At 37.7% G+C, this 27,169-nt stretch overlaps 3 protein-coding genes across 6 annotated transcripts; 2 read left to right on the forward strand and 1 right to left on the reverse strand.

The window, feature by feature from the left end:
- Nucleotides 1-667: 667 nt before the first annotated feature.
- On the forward strand, nt 668-13,339 carry LOC145906844 (FACT complex subunit SPT16-like). Its single transcript, XM_082994315.1, has 24 exons — nt 668-804; nt 1,320-1,415; nt 1,621-1,704; nt 1,783-1,920; nt 2,038-2,130; nt 2,439-2,585; nt 2,699-2,850; nt 3,292-3,464; nt 3,823-3,987; nt 4,408-4,586; nt 5,478-5,570; nt 5,791-5,906; nt 6,205-6,361; nt 6,942-7,006; nt 7,078-7,140; nt 7,536-7,671; nt 8,160-8,286; nt 8,623-8,741; nt 9,180-9,305; nt 9,758-9,946; nt 10,172-10,341; nt 11,315-11,444; nt 12,066-12,270; nt 12,982-13,339. The coding sequence occupies exons 1-24, from the start codon at nt 739-741 to the stop codon at nt 13,083-13,085; spliced, it is 3,093 nt and encodes a 1,030-aa protein (XP_082850441.1). The 5' UTR covers nt 668-738; the 3' UTR covers nt 13,086-13,339.
- Nucleotides 13,340-14,773: 1,434 nt separating this feature from the next.
- Nucleotides 14,774-21,605, forward strand: LOC145906821 (protein disulfide-isomerase 2-like). 3 transcript variants are annotated; one of them, XM_082994283.1, is made up of 14 exons: nt 14,774-15,039; nt 15,216-15,419; nt 15,873-16,006; nt 16,067-16,204; nt 16,705-16,812; nt 16,989-17,114; nt 17,323-17,526; nt 17,731-17,851; nt 18,421-18,599; nt 18,886-18,954; nt 19,685-19,723; nt 19,795-19,839; nt 20,003-20,044; nt 20,300-20,458. In XM_082994283.1, exons 1-14 carry the CDS (start codon nt 14,877-14,879, stop codon nt 20,441-20,443), a joined length of 1,716 nt encoding a protein of 571 aa, XP_082850409.1. In that variant the 5' UTR covers nt 14,774-14,876; the 3' UTR covers nt 20,444-20,458. The 3 variants fall into 3 exon arrangements, with proteins under 3 accessions (XP_082850409.1, XP_082850410.1, XP_082850411.1); XM_082994284.1 differs by lacking the exons at nt 19,685-19,723; nt 19,795-19,839; nt 20,003-20,044; nt 20,300-20,458 and adding an exon at nt 21,003-21,605 and having other exon boundaries at nt 18,886-19,002; XM_082994285.1 differs by lacking the exons at nt 19,685-19,723; nt 19,795-19,839; nt 20,003-20,044; nt 20,300-20,458 and adding an exon at nt 21,003-21,605 and having other exon boundaries at nt 18,886-18,993.
- Nucleotides 21,606-21,653: 48 nt separating this feature from the next.
- On the reverse strand, nt 21,654-25,932 carry LOC145906822 (lipid scramblase CLPTM1L-like). Of its 2 annotated transcripts, none has more exons than XM_082994286.1 (14): nt 25,727-25,932; nt 25,453-25,547; nt 25,107-25,275; nt 24,668-24,795; nt 24,366-24,435; nt 24,177-24,294; nt 23,958-24,052; nt 23,795-23,889; nt 23,247-23,457; nt 23,089-23,171; nt 22,987-23,021; nt 22,812-22,912; nt 22,569-22,684; nt 21,654-22,418 (listed from the first exon to the last, which is right to left on the reverse strand). In XM_082994286.1, exons 1-14 carry the CDS (start codon nt 25,892-25,894, stop codon nt 22,283-22,285), a joined length of 1,620 nt encoding a protein of 539 aa, XP_082850412.1. In that variant the 5' UTR covers nt 25,895-25,932; the 3' UTR covers nt 21,654-22,282. The 2 variants fall into 2 exon arrangements, with proteins under 2 accessions (XP_082850412.1, XP_082850413.1); XM_082994287.1 differs by having other exon boundaries at nt 25,723-25,865.
- Nucleotides 25,933-27,169: the final 1,237 nt, after the last annotated feature.

Consider the following 27,169-nt stretch of genomic DNA (forward strand, 5'->3'; position numbering starts at 1 on the left):
TCGTATTAAATATTTCCTTCTAGAGAATATGTATTATTTGTGCAGTACAAATATGCATTGATTCTGCGTTTGATTTGCAAACTACTATGCACCTTACTTATTGCATTAAGTTTTTTTTGAGAGTCTAGTCGAGTTTTCGAGATTTCCTACATATTTTTGTAGAATTTTGAATGATAATAATTAATGCAAATGCAGAAATTTCTTCAATGTAAAAATTCAACAAACCTCAGATTGCTCAGTTGATCTAATCAATGGCGGTGAAACTAAATTTAATATTACCTACAATGCAAAAAAGTAAACTAAAAATTAATTACCGAACCGCATATCTTCAAGTTCCCGCCATTTGACAACTGCAAATAGAAATGTCGCAGTGACAGAAATGGAGACTCTAACAAGAAACACCATATGTTAGTGATCATTTTTAATTCATTTCTTTTAAAAATAAAAAGTAGCCCGATATAATAACAACTTCGATGATTTACTTATTCTTAATGCTGTCACATATTGCACTGTATTTTAACAAAAAAAAAATATCGGAGCAGCGAGCAGTAGTGTCTGGAAAATGGATTTTACATCACATGCAGGAGTTTGGCGCCTTTACCAAGTGTTGTGTTTGTTTTGTGTTAAAATAAGTTTTACCTTCTTTAGCGTTGTACTTACTTTATGCAGAGCATCTTTTTGGTATGTACGCTTTCGACTTTGCATCTGTAGTAGCTAGTTCTTTTGGTGTGTGAAACGATGTCTATTTCTTTGGACAAAGAAGCATTTTTCAGTAGATTGAAGAAATTTTATTTGATCTGGAAGGTGAGATTTTGTAGTCACCAAACACTGAATTTTTTCCGATTATGTTTGTATTTTATACCCTACATATCATTTAATTACAATCATTTCCTATAATAAATATAAGGTATTTTGTGTTTATAATTATAATTAGGCCTGATTGAAAAAAATAAAGTGTGCACAAGATTTATCTTATCGGTAATCTATGCAAAAATAATTTGTTAATTTTTAAAATTCATTGGTAAATATGTGCTTAATCCACACAAATCCTCTGCCCAAATTACAAACTTTCCAATTAGGTAATTAATTACCAGATTGGAATGTTTGTTTTTTGTGCGGAGGATTTTGTTTCGGCGATCGTCAATTACGCGGACGATCGCAACGTTATTTTGTATGTTAATGCATCAGCTCATTACTATTGCGCAGATTATTGGTAAAATTTTTGCAAAAGTGCATGACATTTTTTCCAGTCTGGATTAAGTACGATTAAAGGACCAAATACAGTTCCACCATAGGGTTATTTTTTTTACTTTCTGCAGAATGGTGGCTCTGACACCTTCAGCAAATCTGATGCTGTTGTTGTATCCATGGGAACGGATGAAGATGTTGTGTATGCAAAAACCACATCAATACAGGTACTGTATGACCTCATCATAATGGATTAACTTTAATGAAAATGGACCCATATATATATATATATATATTCATATATATATTGTTTAAACATTAATTCCATCAAATTTCATTTCCACTATTTTGTTGTAGTTGTATTTCCGCAAGTAATTATTGATGAAGGGCCGTGAAGGAAATGTAAAAAGATTGTTTTGCTATTTTGCACAGATTTGGCTCTTTGGGTATGAGCTGACGGACACTGTGATGGTTTTCTGCAAAGAAAAAATATACTTTTTATCAAGCAAGAAGAAGGTTCAGAGTTTGTTCAACTGACAAATTATTTTGAAATATTACTTTGAAGTGACTCAAATGAAATTTCTTTTCTCGCAGGTGGAATTTTTGAAGTCGGCTGCCAAGAACAATGACAGCTCAAATGGCGTACCAGAGATTTCGTTGATGCTGAGAGAAAAAGAAAACAACACCGAAAACTTTGATACTTTGATATCTGCTATGAAAAAAAGTGGAAATGTGAGTGCAAACCGCAGGATTAATGTTCTTAAACACTTTTGCAGTTATGTATACACAAATACACAAGAATTATACATGATATTGAATATTTTTACTTTTAAACATTTTGTGTTAAAGGGAAAAGTGGTAGGCCACTTCCAGAAAGACAAATTTTCAACCAAGTTTGTAGATTCATGGAAGCAGGCGCTAAGCAAAGCTGGTTTTGAAATGGTATGATCTTTTATTCCTTTACATTATTAGATTTGTGGCGTGAAACATAATACATACACTTGTTGAAGCTTTAAAGTGATGTTAGCACTTTTTTTATATAGAGTAGAGTATATATAAATGTATTATATGTAAGTTTCCTGCTTTTGCTTGAAGAAACATCCACTGTGGACCTTGCACTACCCCCAATTAATCAGTGCAACAGTTAGACATCAAAACACAGTTAAATCCTAGCTAAAATTATTGTGATCTTCAACAACCTGGACACATCCAACTGCTTACAACCTGGTGATTAAACCAATGTTTTTCAGCTTGATGTAAGCTCCCCTCTTGCACACATTATGGCACCAAAGGATGACATGGAAACAACTATGATGAGACGAGCAGCCAGTGTCACCCTTGAAATATACAGTAAAGTGTTCAAGGAGAACATCAAAGACGTGATTGACGCTGATCGTGTAAGTGTGTCTTTGTAGTTTTTATTTTATTTACAGTTATTTACATCTTTTGTGTATTTGCCATATAACCAAAAGGGAAACAAAATAGAAAAAAAAATTTTTCCAACCCACAGAAAGTGAAGCATGCCAAGATGGCTGAAATGATTGAGAAGGCTTTGGAAAACAAAGCACATTTGAAAGGAACAGATCCAAGTCTGGTGGAGACTTGCTACCCACCCATCATACAGAGTGGGGGGAATTACAACCTTAAGTTCAGTGTGATCAGGTGGGTTGTGATGTTCTGGCTCTGGGCTCTTCCATACCTGGGGAAAAATGTAATGTTTTTTTTTATTGATCGTTGCCCTTTACCAAAAATTTAATTTCTTTGTTTGTCCATGTTTTAATGCAGAATGTATGCTGAACACATTCTGTTAGCCAAGTTTGTAATGAGCAAACAGCTATGATGTTTTGGGTTGCTGGTTTATGGTCAGATTGCTTTAATGATGTTGTACTAGTTGGAGATTAGTCAGTTACAACGTAAATATCTTCTATTCTCCTTTTTGGGGTGCTTTTTAATAAATCATTTAGATTGTTGATAGATTTTGAACAGACCAAGAAACACTGATTATTAGGTGACCTGTCCAGCATCTACGTAACGCAAGCAAATTGCTCATAATACAAGTTTGTTAATCTAAACTTAAAGCCATGCCTTTTCATAAAATTACAGCGACAAAAACACTCTTCACTTTGGCTGCATCATATGCATGTTCGGAGTGAGATATCGTTCTTACTGTTCCAACATAGTCCGCACACTGATGGTAAATCCCACAGAAAAAATGCAAGAGAACTACACCTTTCTGTTAGAATTGGAAGAACTGATATTTGAAAAACTACAACCTGGTATGGGAAAATCAAGTGATTGGTTTCTTCTATTGTTTATTATAATTAAACCCACAAGAGTCATAATAGTCAATGAGAGCTGCAGTGCCACGGTCACAAGCTGCACTGATGAGATCTTACAGGTCGAAACAGTGTGTACACCTGTCTGCAGCTCTCAATTAAAATGTTTATTAAAATTTAAAAATAAACATAAATAAAAACATGCGCTTATGTTTGCTGTAGAAAACGATACATTAACTCTATTTGACTGGGCACTCGTAATGTGCACCATGGATTGAAATCTTAACCTTTGCCAACGCTTGGTACCCATATTGTTAAAATGTACAGTACGTTTCCTTTACACTTTCGTGCATTCCAGGGGTAAAATTGTGTGACGTGTACAACGCTGTGGTGCAAAAAGCGAAAAAGGAAAAACCGGTGTTGGTGAATTTGCTCACCAGAAGTTTCGGCTTCGCTTCGGGGATCGAGTTTCGAGAAGTTTCTCTTCTCATCAACGGGAAAAATGAAGCCGTCGCCAAGAAGGGTATACATTTCAAATTAAAACTTATATATTTTTTATACGTTTCGTTATGACCACAGGATGGGAAATGTTCTGCCCTTGCGTTTGCCTGAATTTTCTAAAACTATTTTGTTTGTTTTGGGTCATGTTATTTAACAGGTTTCCTGCTTATTTACTTGGTTCCCAATTTTCATTGTCACATTTTTAATAAGGTTTAAGATATTTGTCTTTACATAGACACCGATTAGGATAGAATTTCGTTTTACGTGAGCAAATCTGTTTTGCGAAATTGGAACGTTGTGACGCTTGTTAATCAAACGTGTGTCAACATTGCAGCGAAACACGAACATTAAGTTTATGCAGACCCTACGGACAAATTACAGGGTTAAAAGTTGATCCGTTTATGAATAAAATTCGAGTTTAAACTCGAATCCTCGCATCCAGGTATGGTTTTCAACATCAACATCGGTCTTTCCAACTTAAAAAATCCCGATGCAGACGAAGATGCGAAAAAGGTTTACGCCCTTTTTGTGGGAGACATGGTTCAAGTCACTGACGGCGGTCCGGTGCTTCTGCTCACCAAAGACAAGAAAAAGGCCAGGAACATCTCCATATTCCTCAAGGTACTAGCTTATTTGTCAAGATGTTGTGTAGCGGAACGACCAATTTCATATATTACTAAAGTAACGTTGTGTCAACGCTTCTATTTTTTTGAAGTTTTGCTTGTGTCACGTCAAAGAAGTATTGCTGGTCAGGTTTTGATTTCATGAAGTAAAAACATTTTCATTGTAGTGGAACGACTAACAAAGCTACCAGATCCCACTTGACGTTTTGTTGGCTTCCAAGTCACGTATTGCGCACTTACGCCTGTATCCGAAAATGCGCATATTTGTGTTGTAGTTTTTTTTGCAAAATTGAATACCGGTGATCGGAAATTCGCGCAACACTTTATAGATCAGTGATTCCCAACCTTTTTGTGGTTGCGTACCAAAACAATTTCGACGCGTACCACCTAGTTGAATGTTAAACTTTTTTTTAATTCAAAAATTCCAACTACATCCGCAAATTACGGAAAGGTGCTTGCGTACCACCTGAAATGCCGTCGCGTATAATTAGTGGTACGCGTACCGCTGGTTTGGCAACACTGGTATAAATGAACGATGTCTTCCGGCGCTATTTACATTCTTTATACCGCGCTTCATTGTATTCAGTTACTTTTTCAATGCTTGTTGCTGACGCTACCATGTATAATGTTAAATTAACTAAAAAAAAACTCTTTATTAAAACGCGACGATTTAGCCTTCATCAGAAGTTTAACTTCTTCAATAAATTTGAATAGAGGTTTCTTTGATCTTTTTTGAGCATTGCCAAGAGGTCAAAACGTCCATACATTCTTTCCACTGACTTTATTCATTGCGATAACGTTTATCCTGGCTCACGCGTCCCATTCGTTCGAAATCCATTGTTTGTTGAATGTAAAAAAGGTGCACCAAAAAAGTTTGTTCGTTTTCCAGGATGAAAGTGAGGAGGAAAGTTCAGCGGAGGAGGAGGCGGATAAGATTCTGGGACGAGGAGCAAGAGGAGCTCTTTTCAAGGAGAAAACCAGGGTGAGACGGTTGGAATAAACCGACGTTGCGACTATATCACAAAAAATAGGTTTTCGGTCAAGGAAGGCGCCTTGGCGACCTGTCGATACTGCACTGTATCGCAGTAATGCCTTTTTTGGCAAAGATCCCAGTAGTTTTAACAAGATTAAGTGTTTCCGCTTTGAAAAAATCGTACTATTAACCCCTTGAGAATTTCATTCCGACGTTCGTCTTCTTTTAGCAAGAAATCAGCACCGAAGTGAAGCGACAAAATCACCAGAAGGATCTTCAACGACAGCTCAACCAAGCTGCTAAAGAAAGGATAATGAAGAACAGCGGCTCGGTGGAGTCGTCGAAGTACAAATATGTTTTGATCTTACATTTTTGAGAGTTGCTCTAACGTTTGGTGCGATTAGAAAGTGATTTAAATTTTATTTTATGTGTTTCGTTTAAATACAGTGCATCTGTTCCGGTTTAGCCATATTCTATTTTACAAATATCTTGTTTAACAAGTGAATTTGTTGAGTTCAAAGACATTATAATGTATGGAATTTTTTTGGCTCTCCGTAACGATTCAAAATTACTGAAACCAAAGCATTCCCTATGCGGTTTCATTTAAAACCGTAAACATTTGATATAATTTTCTTTGTCGCAGGTCCAAAAAATCGAATGTTGCTTACAAGTCGCGAACCCTACTTCCAGTGAAAGAACCAGACATTTTCGAACTGAAAATCTTCATCGACAAGAAATATGAAACTGTGGTTTTGCCCGTGTTTGGAATTCCCACCCCGTTCCACGTTTCCACCATAAAAGTAATTTATTCTTTTTTTTAACGTTTTCTGTTAAAATGGCAATACGATTTCTATTGTTGCAACAGTGGGTACGATTTCTATTTGTCAGTAAATCAGATAAAATTATTTCCATCCGCTTTTCTAAACCTAACTACAGAATATATTATACAGTATGCAGTAAGCCATATCTTATTACATGACTGAGATTGACTTTTCTATCATCTTGACCCTTATTAAAAAAGATTTTTTTTGAAAAAAAACTTTCATTGCACATACTTTCGCGAGGTACTTCTCGCTTAATCAGATGTGACGTAAGCCCGTCTTGCTAACTGTAGAAGTAGTCTAGAAAAAAAAAACGGTTTGTGGTTTCATCATAAATACAATTACAGGATAGTAGTAAATTATTAAACGTGCCGTATCAGTCTTTATATGTATACGAAGTAAATTCTCTTGATTAGGCACTCTTTTGTAAAAGACTGACTTTAGTATTACAAAAAGTACACTAGCTTTCGCGAGTTCCCCTCGCTTCATCAGGATAGTAGTAAAACGCAACTATATAAAGGTAAAGCGTAACTTTTTTGAAACCTCCTTTTCTGTTCAGAACATTAGTATGAGTACGGAAGGAGATTATTGTTACCTCCGTATCAACTTCTTCTGCCCCGGAAGGTAAAGTGTGCGCCTGTATTCGTTTTTTGGTCTTTCGTGCCATCAAGCCGAATGTAATTGTTTTCTTTCAGTTCCATTGGTAAGGACAATCAGAAATTCCCGACCACCGACGAAACCAATTTCATCAAAGAGCTGTAAGTTTTCTTTGAATATCGTCCTCTACTGTAGAATATACGCCACTAACTTACGACACTGTTTAACAATTAAAGCACAGCGGGATCAGAATTAGATTATTTCGATTGCAATATTTTCAGCAGAGCAATTGTTCAGGTCGAACGCGGATTTGTGGCAAAATTAGGTAGCACGTATCGTCACACTTTAATCTCAAGTTTACTATTGGTTTTCACAATTACTCAAACTGTAATCTTGCGATTTCGGAGCAGGTTTGTGGTAAAAAGTGCATTAATTTCATTGCAAAATTTGCTTCCAAAATTCCTAAATCTCAAGCCAATGCCTTACGCACATTGTCCGTCATGGATTTTCTATGCAATGGGATTTGATAAAGTAACGCGTGATGATGTTTTGTTAGTACTTACCGAGCTTTGGCTGGACGCGTACCGGGAAGATCAGACCCTCCTGCCGCCAATCTCCAGCTCAGCTTTCGTCTCATCAAGGAGCTGCAGAAGAAGTTCAAAGCGAGAGAGGATGAGGAGAGGGAAAAAGAGGTTGGTGGAATTTTGAGTTTTTTATTCCGGGATATAATATCGTATCGGCCTGGTCGAATACTGGATTTTAGAGTGTTTTGAGTTGTTTATTTATGGATTAAAAACGCATCTGAAATTTGTTAGATTTTTCAGTTAGAAATTTGTGAGACCACACTAAAAATTTATGTTACGTAAGAAAGAATTTTGTTGAGTCGGAAACATAATACTAAACTTTTTGTATCCATGAATCCATGGAGTGTGGATGTTTTTGAGTTAGAATGATAACCTTGCAAGCCAATTAATTGGACAATTTTATATCTACAATGTAGATGTTCTACTGAAACCCCTGTATTATAGGTGACATTTACGCTTCCAGTCCTATAATATTTTTAACTTCTAGTATTAAAGGCCAATGCCTTGTACTAGATTTGTAATGTACCCAAGGAACCACAATAAAATGTGAAAACCAAGCATACATAGTCGATTCAACTGTTTTTTCTATGTTTCAGGGCATAGTAAAACAAGACAAGTTGGTTATAAACCCGAACAAAGTGAACCCCAAGTTAAAAGACCTTTACATCAGACCAAACATCGCACAAAAACGCATGCAGGGCCACTTGGAGGCGCACACCAACGGTACGTATCACTGACAATTCTCCAGCTGCGTGGCTCAACCATTAAATAATTTTTTTACTAAGTATTTTTTCTTTTTTTACCATTTTGACCACTTTAGAAGGCCCAAAAGCTTTTTGGAGAATGATGCGTCGCTATACGCGAACTTTATAGTCACAGCAAATACTAATGTAATATATCTATGTAAGATATATTACACAATGTAATATTCGAAACTTCCCGACATTTAAGCACTTTTTATCACATCTTCCTGTGGTAAATTTAACACTAACCATCCGGGAATGTCGGGTAAATCCCGACGTATTGCAACCCTAGTTGAAGTGTATTATCTGTTGTTAGGTTTCCGCTACACATCCGTGCGAGGGGACAAACTGGACATTCTTTACAACAACATCCGACACGCCATTTTCCAACCGTGCGACCACGAAATGATAATCGTCCTCCATTTCCACTTGAAGGTGGGTAATATCCCTCTTGACTGACACTACCGCCATCAGGCCCTGTTTTAAATTTTTTTTAAATACGTTTGAACGTTTTTTTGCATTTAAATTCCGCAAAACATATTTATAAAGAATTTTTCTCCTACGAAGCAGCAGGTTTCAAGCTTTTTGTTGTTGTTAATTCTTTAAACATATATTTCGAGATAAAATGCGAAAAATTTTTTTTTTCATTTGTGTCCGAGCAAGTTTGAAGAAAAGCCTCCTTTTTGGCACCGCCATAAACAAATTCGACATTTATGTCGCGAATTTTTCTACGTTTGTCGCAAAAATAACTGACCATGACACATGACCTACACCAACCAAGTAAAGCCGAGCGATTGCAAAAACCCGAAATGCGAATTGAAACAACGAAACCACCTCATTAACGCATTGTGTGTTTCATGTGCTGGTTCGCAGAACGCCATGATGTTCGGTAAGAAGCGGCAGGCGGACGTACAGTTCTACACAGAGGTAGGAGAGCTCACCACGGATCTTGGAAAACTGCAGCACATGCGAGATAGGGATGATCTTTACGCCGAGCAGGTATGTGTACGGATACGTAGTAACCACTAAGTGGTGACGTGTATTCAATATTACTATTTGTTCTTTGAGGTTGACGGTTATTTGCATGTACCGAGTTGTACCTTATGTTTTTGGCAATGTCGGGTTTGCGTTGCTAACGAAGCTAACTTCTGAACTGTTTTCTTTGAGAAGCTTTTTGTTTGTTAAGCTTGATGAAAAGCGTCCTGTGGTATTAATACAACGTTGGAGAATGACTTGTTTAAATAGTTAACTTGACCTTGTATTGTAAGAAGAAACCAACATTAATAACTCCATTCAAAAGTACAATAAACGTGCATATTCTTTCGGTCTTGGCTGTATAGGAGTTTAATTCATGCGGAATGCATACTGTCATGTTGTGTTCCAATTTTCGCTTGCATTTTTCACACAAGCAAGTGCCATCGTCCGACCTGAAACCCAGTACCTTTTTTCAGGCGGAACGTGAACTACGTCACAAGCTGAATACAGTGTTCAAGAACTTCGTGGACAAAGTTGAAACCATTTCCAAGGGCGAGGTGGAATTCGATTCCCCCTTCCGTGATCTCTCGTTCTTTGGCGTTCCGTACAGAAGCACATGCTTACTACAGCCTACAAGCTCGGCACTGATAAACATCGTAGAATGGGTATGATGACGTTCACGACTTTACAACGAAATCCTGTTTCCACGCTTAATATTCGTATTGCTTGAATGCAGCACGTTTTTTGTGCCAATTTTGTTTCGAGTAAAAAACGTTAACACATGTTCATACAAAACCTCACATTTTTTTTTCCAAAATCCGAGCATAATTAGGGCCTGATTAAACGTATTGACTTCATGGTATAAAATATAACTTTTACGTGTCCCGCAGCCGGCGTTCATTGCTTCGTTAGACGACATCGAGCTTGTTCATTTCGAGCGCGTTCAGTTTCACCTGAAGAGTTGCGACATGGTGATAATATTCAAAGACTACAAGCGGAAAGTGGAAACAATCAATTCCATTCCCATGCAGTCGCTCGATACTGTGAAAGACTGGCTCAAGTACGAAAAAAATGTTATTTTTTGCGCAACTTCAACTTTGCCGCAACGTACACCTTTACAACCATTGCTCAAGACTTAACCACAAAACTTTGAGCAATTATGATCTTATGATAAGACTACAATTGTTTCATAGTCACTTGTCGAAATTATGAATATCAAATCTTCCTAACCGTATTTCTATGCGAAAATGTCTTCGTGCACTATATGATGAATACTAAACTACGTTTCAACACCATACGGTGTTGTAATAATAACGACTTATCAAAAGCGCATGGGAATTTTCCCACAATGCCTTTCGCGTAAAGTTGCGTCACATCTGTCGAATGCGTCATTGACACACTAGCATCATCGAGTTCTACTCGAACAGGGAGTGCCATCTCCCTAACGACCCTATTATCGCAGTTATGTTTGTACAGCGTGCACCTGTAACACGTGTAGATCTTCCCAGCGACACGACATACCTCACAGCGCCCATGTATGCTTGGAAGCCGTTCTGACTTTTCACCAATATCTAGTGCTCTTGTGAAAATAGATACAACACTGGGGTTGGTGCGATCCAACCTGAATTTACCAGCTGTTTTTTAATCGTTCTTTTGAACAACGTACTTTAAACGTTTTTGCTGTGCGGTTTGAAACTGTACGCAAGGGATGGCCAAACATTTCGGATCGCGGGCCAGAAATTGTCAAAAAAATCAATGCAGTTTATGTAACTATCACCTATTTACAATAAGTAACGTTTTAATACTGTGACTGAAAATCAAATAATGTAAATTTTGCAGTATAAATAATTTCTTGACACTAATTTATATCAACCACTGGCGGGCCCAATTTATAGACCCATCGGGCCACATCTGGCCCACGGTACGCAGTGCATGTGCAAGGACCCGTGCTCAGATAGTTGCCTCACTGCATTATTTGATCTATCAACTCGCCACCGGTGCATTGTGACGTCACAATGTTGCTATTGTTGCAGCTCTTGCGACATCCACTACACTGAAGGCGTCCAATCCCTCAATTGGAGCAAAATTCTCAAAACAATTATAGACGACCCTGAAGCTTTCTTCGAGCAAGGTGGTTGGGATTTCCTGGAACCCCAAGCAAGTGTAAGTTAACTGTTAAAATTATGAGAGTGTGGTAATTTTTGGTAGGGAAACTGGTGGTACTTTTTCAACAAATTCCCCCCTGGTCGAAAAACCGCGTAACCGGCTTTATATTGTTTGTTTCTGTCGCCGTTGCCTTCTACATACGTGTTTAACGGGCTGCTCTGTAATCAGCATTTTAGTATAGGACATCTATGTAGCACGGTTACCTCGGGACGTATTGCTCGCCAATGTTTCTTTCAATGAAATTAAACGTTTAGAGGTGGGGGGCTTGGCATGTTGAAAAAGTGTTTCTTTTCGCTTTCAATGTCAAAAAATACACGAGTTTAAATTATATGGTATACCATAGATGTCTCTGGTCACGTGACTGCTCTTTTGTAGGGCCTTGGCACTTAGTGACACAGTCTGTTTTGGGCTTTAAAAAATATTAAATAAATTCGCCTTTTAACCATCAAAGGGTATCGCAGTTACTTCTGCACGAAACATACCAGAATAGCTGTGTTTAAGTACAAACTTTCTTGTTTTCATTGTTTTAAACTGCGACAATTGTCAAAATGGGCCCGGAACCCCAGGAACCCAACATCCGGTAAATTCAAATGCAAGCTGTACTTGTGTTGCTTCCAGGATGACGATGAGGATGGAGAGGACAGTGAGAGCGATTTCCAACCGGAAGGCTCTATGTCGGGATCGGCAGGAGATGAGGAGTCGGACAGTGATGAGGATTATACAAGCGACGAGGAAGAGGAAACAGAATACGAAGATGAATCGATGGGAAGTGAAGAGGAGAGCGGGAAGGATTGGGATGAGCTGGAAGAGGAAGCGAGAAAAGGTAAGACTTGGTGGAAAATGTTTTTCTTCTTGTTCAAGGGAAGCGTTTATCGTTATTTTCCTCTCAGTTGTAGACATTTTTTCATTTCGAGCTTGTGTTGTGAAACAAAAATATGACATGTATTTTAAACGACTTTCAAATAATTAATCGGAATTGCTCTTCTGGCACTTAGTTTCTAAAGTGTTTATTTGAAACCGACGTTTCGTCTGCCATTCGGCGAGACTTCCTCAAGGTGTTTCAAATAAACACTTCAGAAACTAAGTGCCAGAAGAGCAATTCCGATTAAATAGTATGTCTGGCAACAAAAATGGCAGTAGACTTTTAAATAATTTGCAAACCGCCCTTCAGCCGAAAAGGTTGGATGTTACTGTTGTACAACCATTGCGTTATATTTTGCAAAGAAGAGTTTTTCAACGAAAGCAGCGACTTATTTTTGGTCTGTAGGCAAGTAGTGAAGTCCGGCAAGTTTAGACATGATAGTTGCTCTGTGTATGAACTTTGGGTTTTAATTTTAAGGAAACTCCTTGTTTAAATTACTGTAATCAGGTATTATAACGTTAATTTATAAAGTATGGGCGTCTTGTGTCCAGAAACAACATTTTAGAGTTTAAACTTAAAAATATAAAATCGCTGCGTCTTTCTTGGTTTTCAACCTTGATTATTAAGTTTTGAAATTTAACCAACAGTGACCCTACTTTTGTTTCTCTCCAGCCGACCGCAGAAAAGACGAAGATGAGGACGTCCCTAGCAATCGCAAAAGAAAACACGAGGAATCTCACCACCACCATAAGTCGTCCAAGAAGAAGAAACGATAGGACACTGCCACGCTCGGACCAACTGCCACCAGTGAATCTTGACTTGCCCGTTCGCATATTTTCTACATATGTACACACGCTTTTCGGATTCTTACTGAAGTTTAACAGTCGCCGCTCTTGGTATGGCTGTGGCTTTTTGCTTGGTTATGTTCCAGAAGTTAGGATATTGCGTCATCTTCGAAACGGCTTTGACTTCTCAGCGGACCAAAAGCACAGACAAAAAGTGGTTTGGGATGACAAGTAGGACAGGTCAAGTATGGGTTGCGTTTTTCCATACTGCATTGATAACTTCGTATCGAAGATGCTTGTTCTGATTTGGCGTCCAAATAAACCCTTTTCTAAAAAAAACTGTTGAGTTGTAACTGATTAGAGTGAACTGGATTGTTCTAAGATCGCAGCTTTTGCTTGATCAGGGTGCGGTTAGTGCCATGCAACTAACCACACCGAAAAGATTTTGCAAGAAATGTGCATGACCACCCAAAGATAAATTTAGGCGTGGCGAATAAACATGCTTGCGGTGAAATGCATGTCTGACAACACGAAGCATGTTTTGTAAGCCTCTGGAAACGATTTGAAAAATGCTTGAGACAACAAACAACATGGGTTAATAAAACAATACAATTAACAAAACGTTTTTAAAAATTCTGTGTGACAAATGTAAACCGGGCTCTTTTGGCATTATATAGCACGCCAGCTAGAGAAATGGCATCCCGCTTGGTGAAATCGTAAATTAAAATTCTCTCATGTGAACGGATGGCCGTGCATGCTTCGATGAACCGCAGGAAACGTCAATCCACTGGCATATTTTTCCTGTCCATAGGTTTTTGGGAAGATACCAGCACATTGGTGGTAATGTTACTCGATATCCCTTATGGTTTTATCGGTACTCTTGCCAATTTGTGTCACAAAAAATAAAAATGATTCGATTTAAATGTGAGCTTCACTTTAAAAAACCAATAGAGTAGCCTAATTGCGGCGTGTGTGGTGTAATATGATACCCTTTGAACACCATGTAAAAGCCCCAAACAAACTTTTTTGACAATTTAGTCATTTAACTATGCGGTTTTCTAGTTTGTTTTTGTTGTGGTCACGTTACTTTTTGACCCAACCAGTTCTTGTTAATGTGGGCCACGAAGCTGAGTAGTAAATCCTGACAAACAAAATCTAATTTTGCCCTACAACCATGACTTTGACAAACAAATCTTAGGCCAAAACGTCACAGTGCTGCCCCGGGGCTATAACGCAATCGGCTGACGTCACATGGAACTCTACGTGTCTTTAAAAACTCCTTTTGTTTGCGAACTTGTGAAAGTTACAGCAACGAACGTTTTCCGACTACCACATGCATTGCCTGGAAGTATGTAACGATTGTTTCCTTTTTCCTTTAAAATTCACATCAAAAAACTTCAACGGTTTAATGTCGATTGAGTACGAACATTATCGAATTAATAATAATGAACACCAACGCGACGGACAAAGAATATCCTTCCTAAAATAGCTGACTGTCGTCAATTAAACCTGCTCACTATTGACATGACTCGGCACAATTGACCGTGACGACTCAGCCAATAGAAGTGTCACACGGGTAGTGACTGAGCCTGACGTACCATTACTCAGCCCGCGGCTCTGCCACGTTTGCTCCTTTTTCCTATCTTTCTCTCCGAATTTAACCGTTTCAATCGTTCATGCATGGAAAGGGCCTTTTCCGATTTCAGTTGTCAACGTTTGCACCGGTTTATTTTGTAGTACTGTACTAGTTCCTTTGTAGCCGTGACTTACCTTAATATCGAAATGTTGAAAGTCTTTGTTTTTGTGGCACTTTTCTGCCTGGCAAGATGCGACGACGTCCCTGATGGTGGCCCCGAAGTAAAGGAAGATGAAGGCGTTCTGGTACTTACCAAAGAGAACTTTGACTTCGTCGTAACGAACAACAAACACGTTTTGGTTGAATTTTGTAAGTAACAATTCGTTCTAAACATCTCTATTTGATCAGACAATGCAACGATAGTGTATGCATGTTTACTTTAAAAGCTAAACCATTTTATTACAGGTTATTGTGAAAAGTAAACAGTTTTCAGTGCGCCGTGAATGTTCGGACAACAAATTAAAATCATTGCGACTCCTTTTAAGATGCCCCGTGGTGTGGCCACTGCAAGGCCTTAGCACCAGAGTATGTCAAGGCCGCCGCTGAACTAAAGGCCAACGAAGACACCGAAGCTATTAAGTTAGCAAAGGTTGATGCAACTGTTGAATCCTCGTTGGGTACCAAGTTCGAAGTGCGTGGTTACCCAACACTCAAATTCTTTAAAGACGGAAAACCTTTAGAATTCGGAGGTGTGTGTGCTTCGAAATTTAATTAAATATTGTTGTACGTTCAGATGCCCCTTGGTGTGTCCATTGCGTTGACTTGGCGAAAGAATGGATAAAGGCAGCAAAAATTGTCAAGTCCGAAAACCCAGATGTTAAACTAGCTAAGATTGATGGCTCGGTTGAAAGCAGTTTAGTGGATCGAATGCAAATTACTGGCTATCCGGGCATTGTCTTTACTAAAAACCACGGAAATCGCACCCTCTTGTACAACGGCAAGACATTGCGTGCATAGTTGTAGACCAGAAGCATGACATAATAATAGACCTTGGGCTTGTCAATGGATCTGGAATATAAATAGGATGGCTGACGATTGGGGAGGTTTTGAGGTTTTAGGTGGTGTAGAATAGCAACCAAGCATGCATGTTAAGTAGTAAAGTTGTTTTGTATGTTGTGTATTAACATGTTTGATTCCATTAGGAGGAAGAACTGCTGCAGACATTGTTAGCTGGCTTAAAAAGAAGACCGGCCCACCAGCGAAAGAAATAAAATCTGATGAAGATCTTGCAAAAGCAAAGGAAAGTAATCCTGTAGTCGTCGTTGGCCATTTCACTGTAAGTCCAGAGTTTCTTTTGAATTAGAATGTTGCTGAAATTGTCATTCCTAACTTTTAGGACCCTGCCAGCGAATCAGCGAAGAAATTTGTTGAGGTAGCAGACACCATTGATGATGTTACATTTGCATTTATTTATGATGCTGGTGTAGCTTCAAGGGCCTCTATTGCTGCGAACGAGGTGGCAGTATTCAAACAGGTACTTATTTTTATCTCTCTTACCAAATAGTTTTGTATAAAAAGAGCTGTACAGGCTGTTTTAGTCTCATTGCATTAAAATTTGCCAAAGGTTGGCAAAGGAAAAATTGAAAAATCTGCCAGCACCACAACAGCTGAACCCAAACTTATTCCGTGGGTCTATAGGGCTATCTCTCCTTTAGTACAGGAGATGTGTGAAGAGGTATATCGTGTTTTCCAGAATGCATTTAGCTGGATGTTAACTTGTGCATTTTGGGTGAATTTAGGGTGTAGACTTTCTGTCTAGTGTTTCAAGTTTAGAGATAAGGGCCACGGCAATGCACACACTTTATGTCTGTTAGTTGTCAAAGGAAACCAAGTGTGTGTGTGTTCCTGGCTTATACTAAACTTTAAATATGCTTGACCGACTGTCTACAAGAATATCATGTGTTACGTGGTTAAGGGTGCATGTTTTTTGAGTTGTAGATTTAGTAGCCTTAGATTTTTGTCTTATGGTGCTAGTTTGACGAGGGCCGTGCTGATTACACTGGTGATGTTGAAGATGCTGAGGCTCTCACCAACTTTGTAAAAGAAAATCAGCTTGCTTTGGTAACAGAGTTTACATCAGAGGTAATGGCTTGTTTTTGCTGAAGAATTTCTGAAATGTATATCTAGGTTGTAAAAGGTGTATTTATTGTGCTTGTGGTTATGGATAGTCCATGTGTTTTTTTCAAAGTTTTTATAAATATTTTGCATTCTGCAATTGATACAAGTAAACCTCATCAGTTGACATTGTAACAATTAAGAGTGCTCCCAAAATCTTTGGCGGTGAAATCCAAATCCACAACCTCCTGTTCGTCTCTAAAGCCAGTGATAGTTTTGCGGAAAGAATCGATGAATTTAAGCATGCTGCTGCCGAGTTTAAAGGAAAGGTGGGTAGTTTAAACATAGCCTATTCTAGTTTTATTGAAATTTTCACAAGCTTTTATATTTACTGACACAAATATAGCTTTGCTTGCAAAGATAGTTGATGTTTAAGGTTGTGTATGCCTAAAAGGCTAAATGTCTTTATAAAATGGTCTTTAAAAAAAACAAGAAATAATACAAAACTTGACCTTTGTATTCACCGTTTGTGTATAGGTCTTATTCATTTTTGTTGATGCCGACACAGAAGAAAACCAGAGAGTTATGGAATTCTTTGGTCTCACCAAGGATGATATTCCTGATTACAGAATCATCAAGATGTCAGAAAATATGGCCAAGTTTAAGCCAGAAGGTGACAAAGATTTGTCTTCAGCTGCCATCATTGCGTTCACCAACAAGGTTCTTACTGGTGAAACCAAGGTATTTATATTTTATTTATCTGTTGATTTTCTGTTGTCATATGATCAGGCAAAAAAGAAACCTGACAAGGCTATTAGTTCTTTATTTTTATTGTGCACTATCAAGTTGAACAAGCAAACCATTCTGAATTATTTTGCTGAAGTGAAACAAACGCTTTCTGCTTATGATACTGTTTCTCTCAAAGCAACCTTTTTTACTTTACAGCGTCACTTAATGAGTGCTGACATTCCAGAGGACTGGAACAAAGGCCCAGTCGCTGTTCTTGTGGGAAAGAATTTCAAAGAAGTTGCTTTTGACAAATCCAAGAAAGTGTTTGTCGAGTTTTGTAAGTTGAACCAACAAGTTGTCCCACTGCTATCACTATTTTACACTACTATTGTAGTACTAAGGCATCTCTTTGGCTGTACTATTTTGTCTTGTCATTGCCATGTGTTTCCAGATGCACCGTGGTGTAAGCACAGTCAGAGCATGGCATCTGTTTGGGAAAAATTGGCCATCAAGTATAAGTCCGACCCAGGAGTTGTGATAGCAAAGATAGATGGAACTAAAAACGACGTGCCTGGGATTCAGACACTCGCCTATCCAACAATGTTGTTATTTCCCAAAGGCAGTCAGACCAGAGTATGTAGTTGAGACTTCCCAAGTCTTATCCGCGTAGTAGTACTAAGCCCAGATAAGTTAGCAAGGTTGGAAAAAATTACCCTTTTCTGCCTATGTAGACATTCCAAGAAAGTAGTTTCCTAGGAAAATTGAAATAAAAATTGTATTTCAATTTTGTCAAGGGTAGTTTAACACCTTTTTCATCCCAAATAAAGTCATTTTACAATGATAACTAGTGTAGTGAATTGTAGCATGGGTGATCAAAGCCTGCATTAAAATCTTTCAATCTACCAGATGCTCCATGGTGCGGACACTGTAAGAGCCTTGCCCCAACCTGGGAAAAGCTGGGTGAGAGGTTCAGTTCCAACGATGATGTCATAATCGCCAAAATGGATTCCACTGCCAATGAAGTTGAAGCATTTGAAATTGGGGGCTTCCCTACTTTGAAATTCTTCCCAGCTGGAAGCGACAAAGTGAGATTTTAATGCAGTTGTTGGTGACGGGCTAGAAATAGTTTTTACCACTTAGCTTACATCATTCATCTTTATTTTGAACCCAAATTTTTGGTTGGAAATTGTGGTCATAAAGTTTTGCAACTTTATGAAGATTGTGGTTTTGTGTAGATTTGCTGTTTTTAGAATTGTTGAAACAAATAAGTTATTCCTGTTAAGATAGGTTGTGCATATAACATAATAAAACCAATTTTTTTTTTCAAATAAATATTTCAACAACAACAACAACACTCTTGCATCTTCACAGATCCTAGACTATGAAGGAGATCGTACACTTGATGCCATGGCAGAGTACGTGGAGTCAAATGGCGAGAAAGTGAGTGGTGGTGGTGGTGGTGGTGATGACGAAGATGAAGTAGAGGAGGTGTGTAGTGCTGTAGTTAGTTGGTTATGGGTCAACTTACAATTACAACTTAGAACAACTTTTTTCGCATTGTGTCTGTGCAATAAAATGGTATGTAGCTTTTTAAATAGTGGTTTGGCTTCTCCAGCACTTCGCCATCGCTGTATCTTAAGTCTTGGTTTTAAAGGATTTACCTTGATTTTGTTTGTGTGTGTCGATTATATTCATTACTTTTTTAGTTCCCCCCTCAAAACACACATTCACACCATGGTTAACTAAATGTGCAAGCAGTAAATCGGGTTTTCATTAATAGCAATGGAAACTTGTGTGTATTCACTGAAAATGTTGGTATGGAGTTTTCGATAGTCGAGAGTCAACAAGCAGAATATTTAAAACTGCCAAGTGTACTAACTGTTGGTAACCTGCTCTGGTGCATGACCAATTCTAGTAGGAAGCAGACATTATGTGCTTTTTGATAGTTGGTATGTGGTTACATGTATTGGTTGAGGGTTCAAACCAGAAAAAAGTAGAAAAGCTGCAAGACCTTTAGCTGCACTGCAGGTGAAATTTACAGCATGGATATTGCGAGAATTTTTAAGGGCAGTAAAGTTGTATGTTATGTTTTATTGCATGCCGTAGCTGGTTTCTTAACCACTTTCCAGCCGGAAAAATAAACTTAAAACTATTAAATGAAATGTTACAGGGTGGTGAACCACGTGATGGCAAACCACCACCAAAAGAGGTTTGTTTCATGTAGTTGTGCTTTCTAGTTATTGTTCTTGCAAAAGTTATAACTTTGCTTCCCTACCTCAGTATGCTCCGCCACCAAACCAGCAAGAAGAGCCGGGAGCCCAGGATGTAAGTCTTGAGTCTATCATCTTTTCATAAATATGTATCTAGTTTTTTGGCAACATGTGTAGGTCTTTTTCTTTAATGTGCCTTGTCAGTCTCTGGTTTTTATCTGTAGTAGTTGCTGGTGCACGGTTTTGTGTATAGGTCTTGTAACATTTATTCATCACAGGACATGAAAATGCCAAAACTACCTTCAGAAAAGGAAATACATGTGCGTAAATGCATGGATTCAAACAATAGTTTAAAAGTGGTGTGTATGTAAGGGTTATGGAATTCCGTGGTCTTATGTTTATGTTTTGGTGCAATTTTGTAGTTTGGATTGTACTAGTATCCTAGGTAGTTTTCATGCTAGCAAAGGTTGTGTGTATTCCTATTCCTGGATTTTGCATGAGGAAGGGCAGTTGCCAGGTGTTGGTCATTGGTTGTGGAAAAAAAACTCTTGATTTATGTATCTTATGATAAATAGCAAAGGATGATGGCAGAATTGGGTGACCTTATGCCGAAAGAAGACCCTAAAGTGTTAGTAGACAAGATTCAGAAAGAACACACAGCCAGAAAAGTGAAAGAAGCGGAGCAGGGGAAAACGCAACCCAAACATGGAGAATTGTGAACAGTTGAAATTTTGCTGTTGGTTTTTGTGTTGTGCTTAGTCGTGAAGTGAAAATGCTGCTATTTCACTTGTGTGATGTTTAGGCCTAAATAAAAATGTGCTAGTTACATGAACATGTAGTGTGTATTGTTCCGTACCAAATACTTGTATGGTTAAGTTTTGGCTTAAAAGATGATAATTTTTAGAATAGTTTTCTTTTAACATTTAAATCCTCCTGTTTTGTCAGTAATACTAGACATTAGCATATCATCGGTTAATTTAAGATTATTTGCCAACTGCAGCAATATATTGTCTTTATATTTTGCTGTTGTAACCAGTCTCTTCCCACAATAAAACGTCAACCTACATTTTGAGGGGATGCACAAAGTTCGTAACCAGATGAAAACAAATAATCTTCCAAATCAAGGACAATTTCGTTGATGGTGTTGTGTGCTATAATGGTTAATCATCACACATAATAAATTGGGGTAAAAGGGATTTAGCTGTTTTAAGAAAGATTTTCAGGTAAATCGCACAGCGAATTGTACAAAAAACACAAACCATATTCTACATTTCAAAGGATGAACTTGACGATGAATTGGATGACGCAATGCCAGAAGAAAGCGATGCAGAAACAGCCGGAAAAGATGAGCTGTAAGAAAATAACTTTAGGAACAAATCAAAGGTCTGAGAGATCGGCAACCAGCAAGACCGATCCCCCGTTCAGCATAATAATAAATCAAAATTATTTCCCCTTTTGTTGTACGATTTCTATAGACCTATCGCATTTTTGCGATTTTCAAATTTATGTGTTGTCTTCTAGTAATTTTTTTGTATAATTAAAAACAAAGTTTTAGAACTATTTCAGAGCTCGCTCCCCTTTTTGTGTAACCCCCCGCCTTGTAGTACCTTTTTCTAGTCACTCAAGCAAACAGTTTGCCACTTGCCAACCTTTAGTTGCATCGACTGGAGTGTTTTCATCTGGCCTATGCATTTCTGCGCCCTAGTTTTAACCCATTCTCACTGTTGAGCATGCAGTTGCTTAAGTGATTCGCACAACGTCTTGATCGGATCTGTCTCTATCTTTCTTTACTTCCCCCCCACGTTGGAAAAGTTTCGCGGTGTGCCATATGGTGAAAATAAACCACATTCTACCTGCTGAATCCATTCAGCAGAAACCAGACTTGATATTGACTTTATTTTTGCGATAACTGGTAGGATCACCGCTATCGTGTCAAGATTCTTTATTATCAACTATTAAGCTTGGTCACCAACAACGATTTAAAGATGTAAACCTAGTCCAGACTGATACAGCAACGAAGGAACTAGTTCAAAAAACAACAAATTTTGACCAGATTGCGCAGGCGAGGGGATCTTTACGATTCATTTTTCTGTAAATACACCTGCCTTTTCAGATCAATTTTATACAGCCCTAATAGCTACCGGATTTAAAACGCCCAAAAAACTGGCTTAAATTCGCACTAGCAACAGCATATGTGCCAACTTGCCGGTAAAATTGATCCCCTTGCATCACTGATCGCTTTGTTACGCCATTGTTATATTGTGACAATAAGGTGGGCATTTCCCAGGCATGCGGCTCTAACCTTAAAAAGTACTTGAAAGTTTGGCATATAAAATCACTGTTTTTTACTGGCTGAGGTGGTTGCACATGTTTGTAACATTTTATGAAAGTGTTGTTAATGGTTAATGAGAATAGCTGGCAACAATACATGCGCACACATTCAGTGGCAAAAAACTTCGTAATTACAAAATATATAAAGCACATACTGCAGTTTAATGGGTCTATCACAGCTCCAATTACATTTCAAGGCGAATAGCAGCACAGGTTGCAAAATAAACCTAGACTTTTTTCTTCGACTCTAGACTTGTCTGATCTTGATTGGGAACGTTGTCAGCTGTTTTATCGTCTGTCTTTGTTTCATCTTCATATGATATTCCAAACTCATTGGGTCTTGTTTTATCGACAGGATAGAGCCTGTAAAAGTGTTTATACATACAGTATTCCTCCTTGGCAACACAACAGGTTGACGTAGTACATGTAAGCTTAATATTATCCAAAGTTTTTCAATTATTGAGAAACCTTATTAGAAAAAGTTGTGATAACATTTTTTAGTATTGTACTTACCACAATTGATACAGATAGCAGAAGAACACTATATCATCACGAAAGCACGCCACCCGATGACTGGTTGGCATCCGAATAATAAAGGCAAATATGTCATCAATAAAAGTATTGAAGGCCTGCAATGCATTTATACCTGTTACTTACTAATAATGACCATGCCAGTAACTTTTGTTGTTTCATTATCTTAAATTTAAGAGTATGCTATAGTAACTTGCAGTGGAACATAAAATCTGCAATTCTTGCCTTGTACATAAAAGCACGCCATGGAAGATGGGCAACTGACTTTAACTTGTAGTTGATAAAGAGTTGGGGCAGCATGAAAAGGAAACCAAAGGCATACACAGCTACAAACAAAAAAGGACACATTAAAGCAACTATGATACACATAGGACCAAGACCTTTACCAAATACCACCCACCATTTACTAGACTTTGAATAACCCACGAATACCAGCTGCAGATACAAAAGGTGTACAAATTGTAAGTACAACACAAAATAACAAAGAGTTTTTCACTTGTACCTTTTGTGGGGAACATAGAACAAGGAGTAAACTGCACCACCTATGCACAATGGATAGAGAACGTAGGAAAGGTACTTGATTGCCTAAAAAAGGATAAAATGCATGAAAAAAACATATGCAAAATTGAAGAAAGATCTAATTATCAAGGATCAGTGCACCTGGTGGTCAAAGTTAGTTGTGTTCTTTTCTGTGTCTGTTGTGTTTCCAAAAGTAAGACTGAGTTTCCAGCCAATGCGATTGACTGAGACCTTCATTGCCTTTTTGACTTTCCACAGTTCGATCACTGAACCGATGCCTGCAGGCACGAGGACCAGTAGGCTCGTCTGTTGGTCCAGCAGGTACAAGAAAATAATGATCGTGCTTACAGCCCTGTGAATAATATTTTTGTTTGTAAAACACTGCTTACACCAGAAAAAAAATCATGGTTTTGTAAATCTTTAGGACAACAAATATAGCTGATGTAAAATTTACTTGTAAACTTTATATTTGTGAAATTAAGTGATTCGTATGGATCAAAAGATTTAGGTCTTGCAAAAATGTGCCAGAAGATCAGACTATTAAATTACTTGTAAACATTTGGATCACATCTATTAAAAACAATTGTAGATTTGATCGAAATGTTTGCAAATTAAATTACATCAGCTATACAGGCTATATTAAATGTCCTGATGGTAACAGATTATTTTAATTGCAAACACAATGGTACCTGTATACCACAGTGTGAAATGATAGTCCAGCCATAGTTTCCCGCTTTTTCCAGTATGAAATATCATTTTTGAATGCAAGAAAATCAAACAACATCTAAATACAGTAACATCTTTACAAAAAATCCTTGTTTCATTTCTTGGAAAAAAACAAAAAATCCATACATGGAAAAATGACACCACAAATGTGAGAGCCAGAAACATGAGATTGGTTCCCGTAAAAATGCCCTTGACTTCGTCGAGATCTTTCTCAGTAAACCCTGCCACAAAAAGACATTCAAGCACTTGATAGTTTACTAACACTTGGCATTCAAAAACACATGCTTCAAGAAGAATCCACACGATTCAAAATCTAACAGGTGCATACAAGTCATGCCTATTTACCCAATGTTTTCATTGCATCCATAGCATGTGTCATGGTGAGCCAAAATCTCAATTTACCGATGGATATTGTCTCGTAGGTGACTGTCAAGTTCATGGAGTTGGCATTTTCAGGGATTCTCTGTGGACATAGATTTTACTTTTGTATATTTGCATGCCTGACTTCTAATAAAATTGTCTCATTGAAACAACCTCAAGATCTGTCGTTAGATAGGAAAGCTCATCGATGTACAAAATTGGCATATACATGTTTCCCTGCAATCTGCAGGTAAAATGCATTCACTGTAACTAAACACATGTATCTAACATTGTTCAATAACACTGCCACATAAGGTATATATTTTTTAGTAAAATCATCTGGTACTGCTATGGTATATAAGTATTATTATTCATGATAACAAGCTTTTATTTAACCACACAACATGTTCATTTTTTCAATCAACCACAACAATTTAGTTTGAATCCTTTGATACGTAGAAACCATATTTGCTCACAAAATAAGTGACATCATCTCCCCAGGGATTTTGTTTCTATCAAATATGAATGGATCATTCATAACATGGAATGTTAGCTTTGGCCTCCAGTGAGTCTCAGCCTTTTGACCAGTGCTGGATTTCTTCTCCTGGGATAAATTGGTAAGGATTACTTGAAAGTTTATCAGCTTACCAAATTACCAGTAGAATATATTTACGTTATTTGGGTGATTTTTGTTCTATTTTAGATGTAAGCTGTCTTATGAACAGGAATTAACATAAAATGCTTTGTGGTGCTTTAAAGTCTGCATTTCTGTTTCAATTTTCCACATGGCAATTGTATTAACTTTTTTGGGCGATGGCTTTCGGGTTATCAATTATTTTTTAAGACTTTGTGTTAAAAACAGTGGCTTTAAAGTATGTACATGCATGTTTAGAAGTTAGGTGTTTTTTTACTTACAGTGGCATTTCCAATCAACTGAATATAAGAAACTGGAATTCTGTATCCAGTTATGGCAGTCATAGCTCCGACGCCATGATTTATTGAACCAACTGATGGATATGCATAAACATGTAAGAAAAGCGACCCATTATTTTTTGTTTTTTTTGGAATAGATACATCCAAAGTTCTGCAAAAATATAATGGAAAAGTGCATAAAAAAATCATTAAAATAGAGGAGTATTATTTTAAATTATTATCATTCAAGTCACATACACATTTAATAATCACACCCCTATAAACATTACCTACATGCTAAGTCACATCAAGCAAAATAAGTCAGTTGGGTATTTCAAAACTTGCATACCTTGTAAAAGTTTCACTGAAGTTGAAGTTTTCAATTTGTAAAATGCTTTTTGTTGGCCTTGATGTTTTCTGTTTCATGGAAGTATACAACTCGATCTGCAAAACAATCACAACCATGTTGTACCATTCAAAATCAAAACAGTCATGGAAATACAACTTGGAAAAAAAAGTAATAATAGAACGTTTTCATTAGGGAGTGTCAACACAAAAAGTATAGACATTCGGTTCAGCACATCCCAAGATTTTACAATAATGCCAATTTGTAAATCACCTACATTCCATGTCTTTTCGGCGTCCTCATGTAGAACTGATGACAAGCAATTTCCATGTTTCTTGTTCGCACAGCCTTCTGGAAACCATAGTTCGTACAAAACCCAAATTGTCTGACCAAGATATGCTATTGTCAGTACTGTTATTAACGTAGTGAAAGAAAATATCTTCATTCTATCATCAATGCTCTAAAGCACTGATATAGTTTTTAATCCCTGAAAACAAGTTTGTTTTTTTGTAATGAACGTTGCGACATTTGTGCTGCTCTATACAGTATTTGCTGATAACTACAAATAAGTGGGTGTTAGCAAATACTGCATAAAGGATACCGAGACACAAGCTTCTACACAACTAATTTGTATGTTTGCGTTTAGCGTAAAACACAAGACAGGTTACGTTTTACAGTTAGGGAATATCCCTAACAAACGTGTCAACCGTGACATATTTTTACTCGACCGGAACCACGTCTCTAATCCTGTAAAAACTGACATATAACCGTTAAAAATATGACAGAGCAAAATTTACAGTCAGGTATGTTTATAAGCGCAGTGACTACATTCTTTCGGATTGGAACGAAGTGACGTTTATAATTTATCATATATAAAAAAATGCAAGTTTATGTTGCACAAGTGCAATTTTGTTTTCAGCACAAGGTTACTGACAAATAAAACACATACAAAAGAACAAATGTGTTCTTAGACCTTGACATCGAAAAACTGAAGGTTATTCCAGCGTCTCTGCCCACCCTCTGGCGTCCTCCATCTCTTTTATTTACCGAAAACTTCACTGTCGTGTTTGGGCAAAAAATAAACCAAAGAATGAATGATTGTGTGATGTAAAAATGAAAAACTTGTCATGTCAAAGCAATGCATTTTGTGCTTCACATTAAATTACTTGAAAGTATCTGAACTAATCACCACCTCATGTGTTTGTTAATAATCCGATAATACGGTCTGGTCGCATCATCAGTAAAGTGAAAGCCTGAAATATGCGAAAAATTTTAGAAATGCTTTGCCCGGCCACCAACGGAACCGTTCATGCGTTAAAACCACGTGATTGTCACGCCACCAGCAGTCATGCGTTGCCGTACATTAGGTAATGAAGTAAGAGAAAGGCAATTCTCAGTCTCAAATGTTGATCTTCTTTTAGAACGGACCCGCTCCTGGTGATTTCACGATGTGTGCGCTGTTACGAAAACGCTGAATGAGCAGAAAGGGATTAAACTAAGTAGGCGTGAGCGCGTTTTTCACAGCGCGTGTCGATGAATTCGAACACAGGCATTGTGCGTTTCGTTACGGAGCTGAACCCCAAAAGTATACACTGAGTTAGTCGTTATAGGTGTAAAGTGTTGAAGTTAACTTCACATAAGTCAGGATTAGCGAACACGCGTAATTTGTAGTTTTTGTATTTAACTGACATGTTGTAGTCGTCAGCATTATGTAGTTTTT

Source organism: Ascidia mentula, chromosome 6 (assembly GCF_947561715.1).
Source record: "Ascidia mentula chromosome 6, kaAscMent1.1, whole genome shotgun sequence".
Taxonomy (NCBI): Eukaryota; Metazoa; Chordata; class Ascidiacea; order Phlebobranchia; family Ascidiidae; genus Ascidia; species Ascidia mentula.

Excerpts from the sequence above, each read along its gene's own strand:
- LOC145906844 (XM_082994315.1), top strand. The coding sequence starts at position 739 with ATGTCTATTTCTTTGGACAAAGAAGCATTTTTCAGTAGATTGAAGAAA. Across the intron at positions 2,131-2,438 it reads GCAAAGCTGGTTTTGAAATG|CTTGATGTAAGCTCCCCTCT; the intron begins GTATGATCTTTT and ends AATGTTTTTCAG. Across the intron at positions 11,445-12,065 it reads TCCTGGAACCCCAAGCAAGT|GATGACGATGAGGATGGAGA; the intron begins GTAAGTTAACTG and ends TGTTGCTTCCAG.
- LOC145906821 (XM_082994283.1), top strand. The coding sequence starts at position 14,877 with ATGTTGAAAGTCTTTGTTTTTGTGGCACTTTTCTGCCTGGCAAGATGC. Across the intron at positions 16,007-16,066 it reads TCGTCGTTGGCCATTTCACT|GACCCTGCCAGCGAATCAGC; the intron begins GTAAGTCCAGAG and ends CCTAACTTTTAG. Across the intron at positions 16,205-16,704 it reads AGGTGGCAGTATTCAAACAG|TTTGACGAGGGCCGTGCTGA; the intron begins GTACTTATTTTT and ends TTATGGTGCTAG.
- LOC145906822 (XM_082994286.1), bottom strand. The coding sequence starts at position 25,894 with ATGAAGATATTTTCTTTCACTACGTTAATAACAGTACTGACAATAGCA. Across the intron at positions 23,890-23,957 it reads TTGTGGTGTCATTTTTCCAT|ATGTTGTTTGATTTTCTTGC; the intron begins GTATGGATTTTT and ends TACTGTATTTAG. Across the intron at positions 22,913-22,986 it reads TATTCAAAGTCTAGTAAATG|CTGTGTATGCCTTTGGTTTC; the intron begins GTGGGTGGTATT and ends TTTTGTTTGTAG.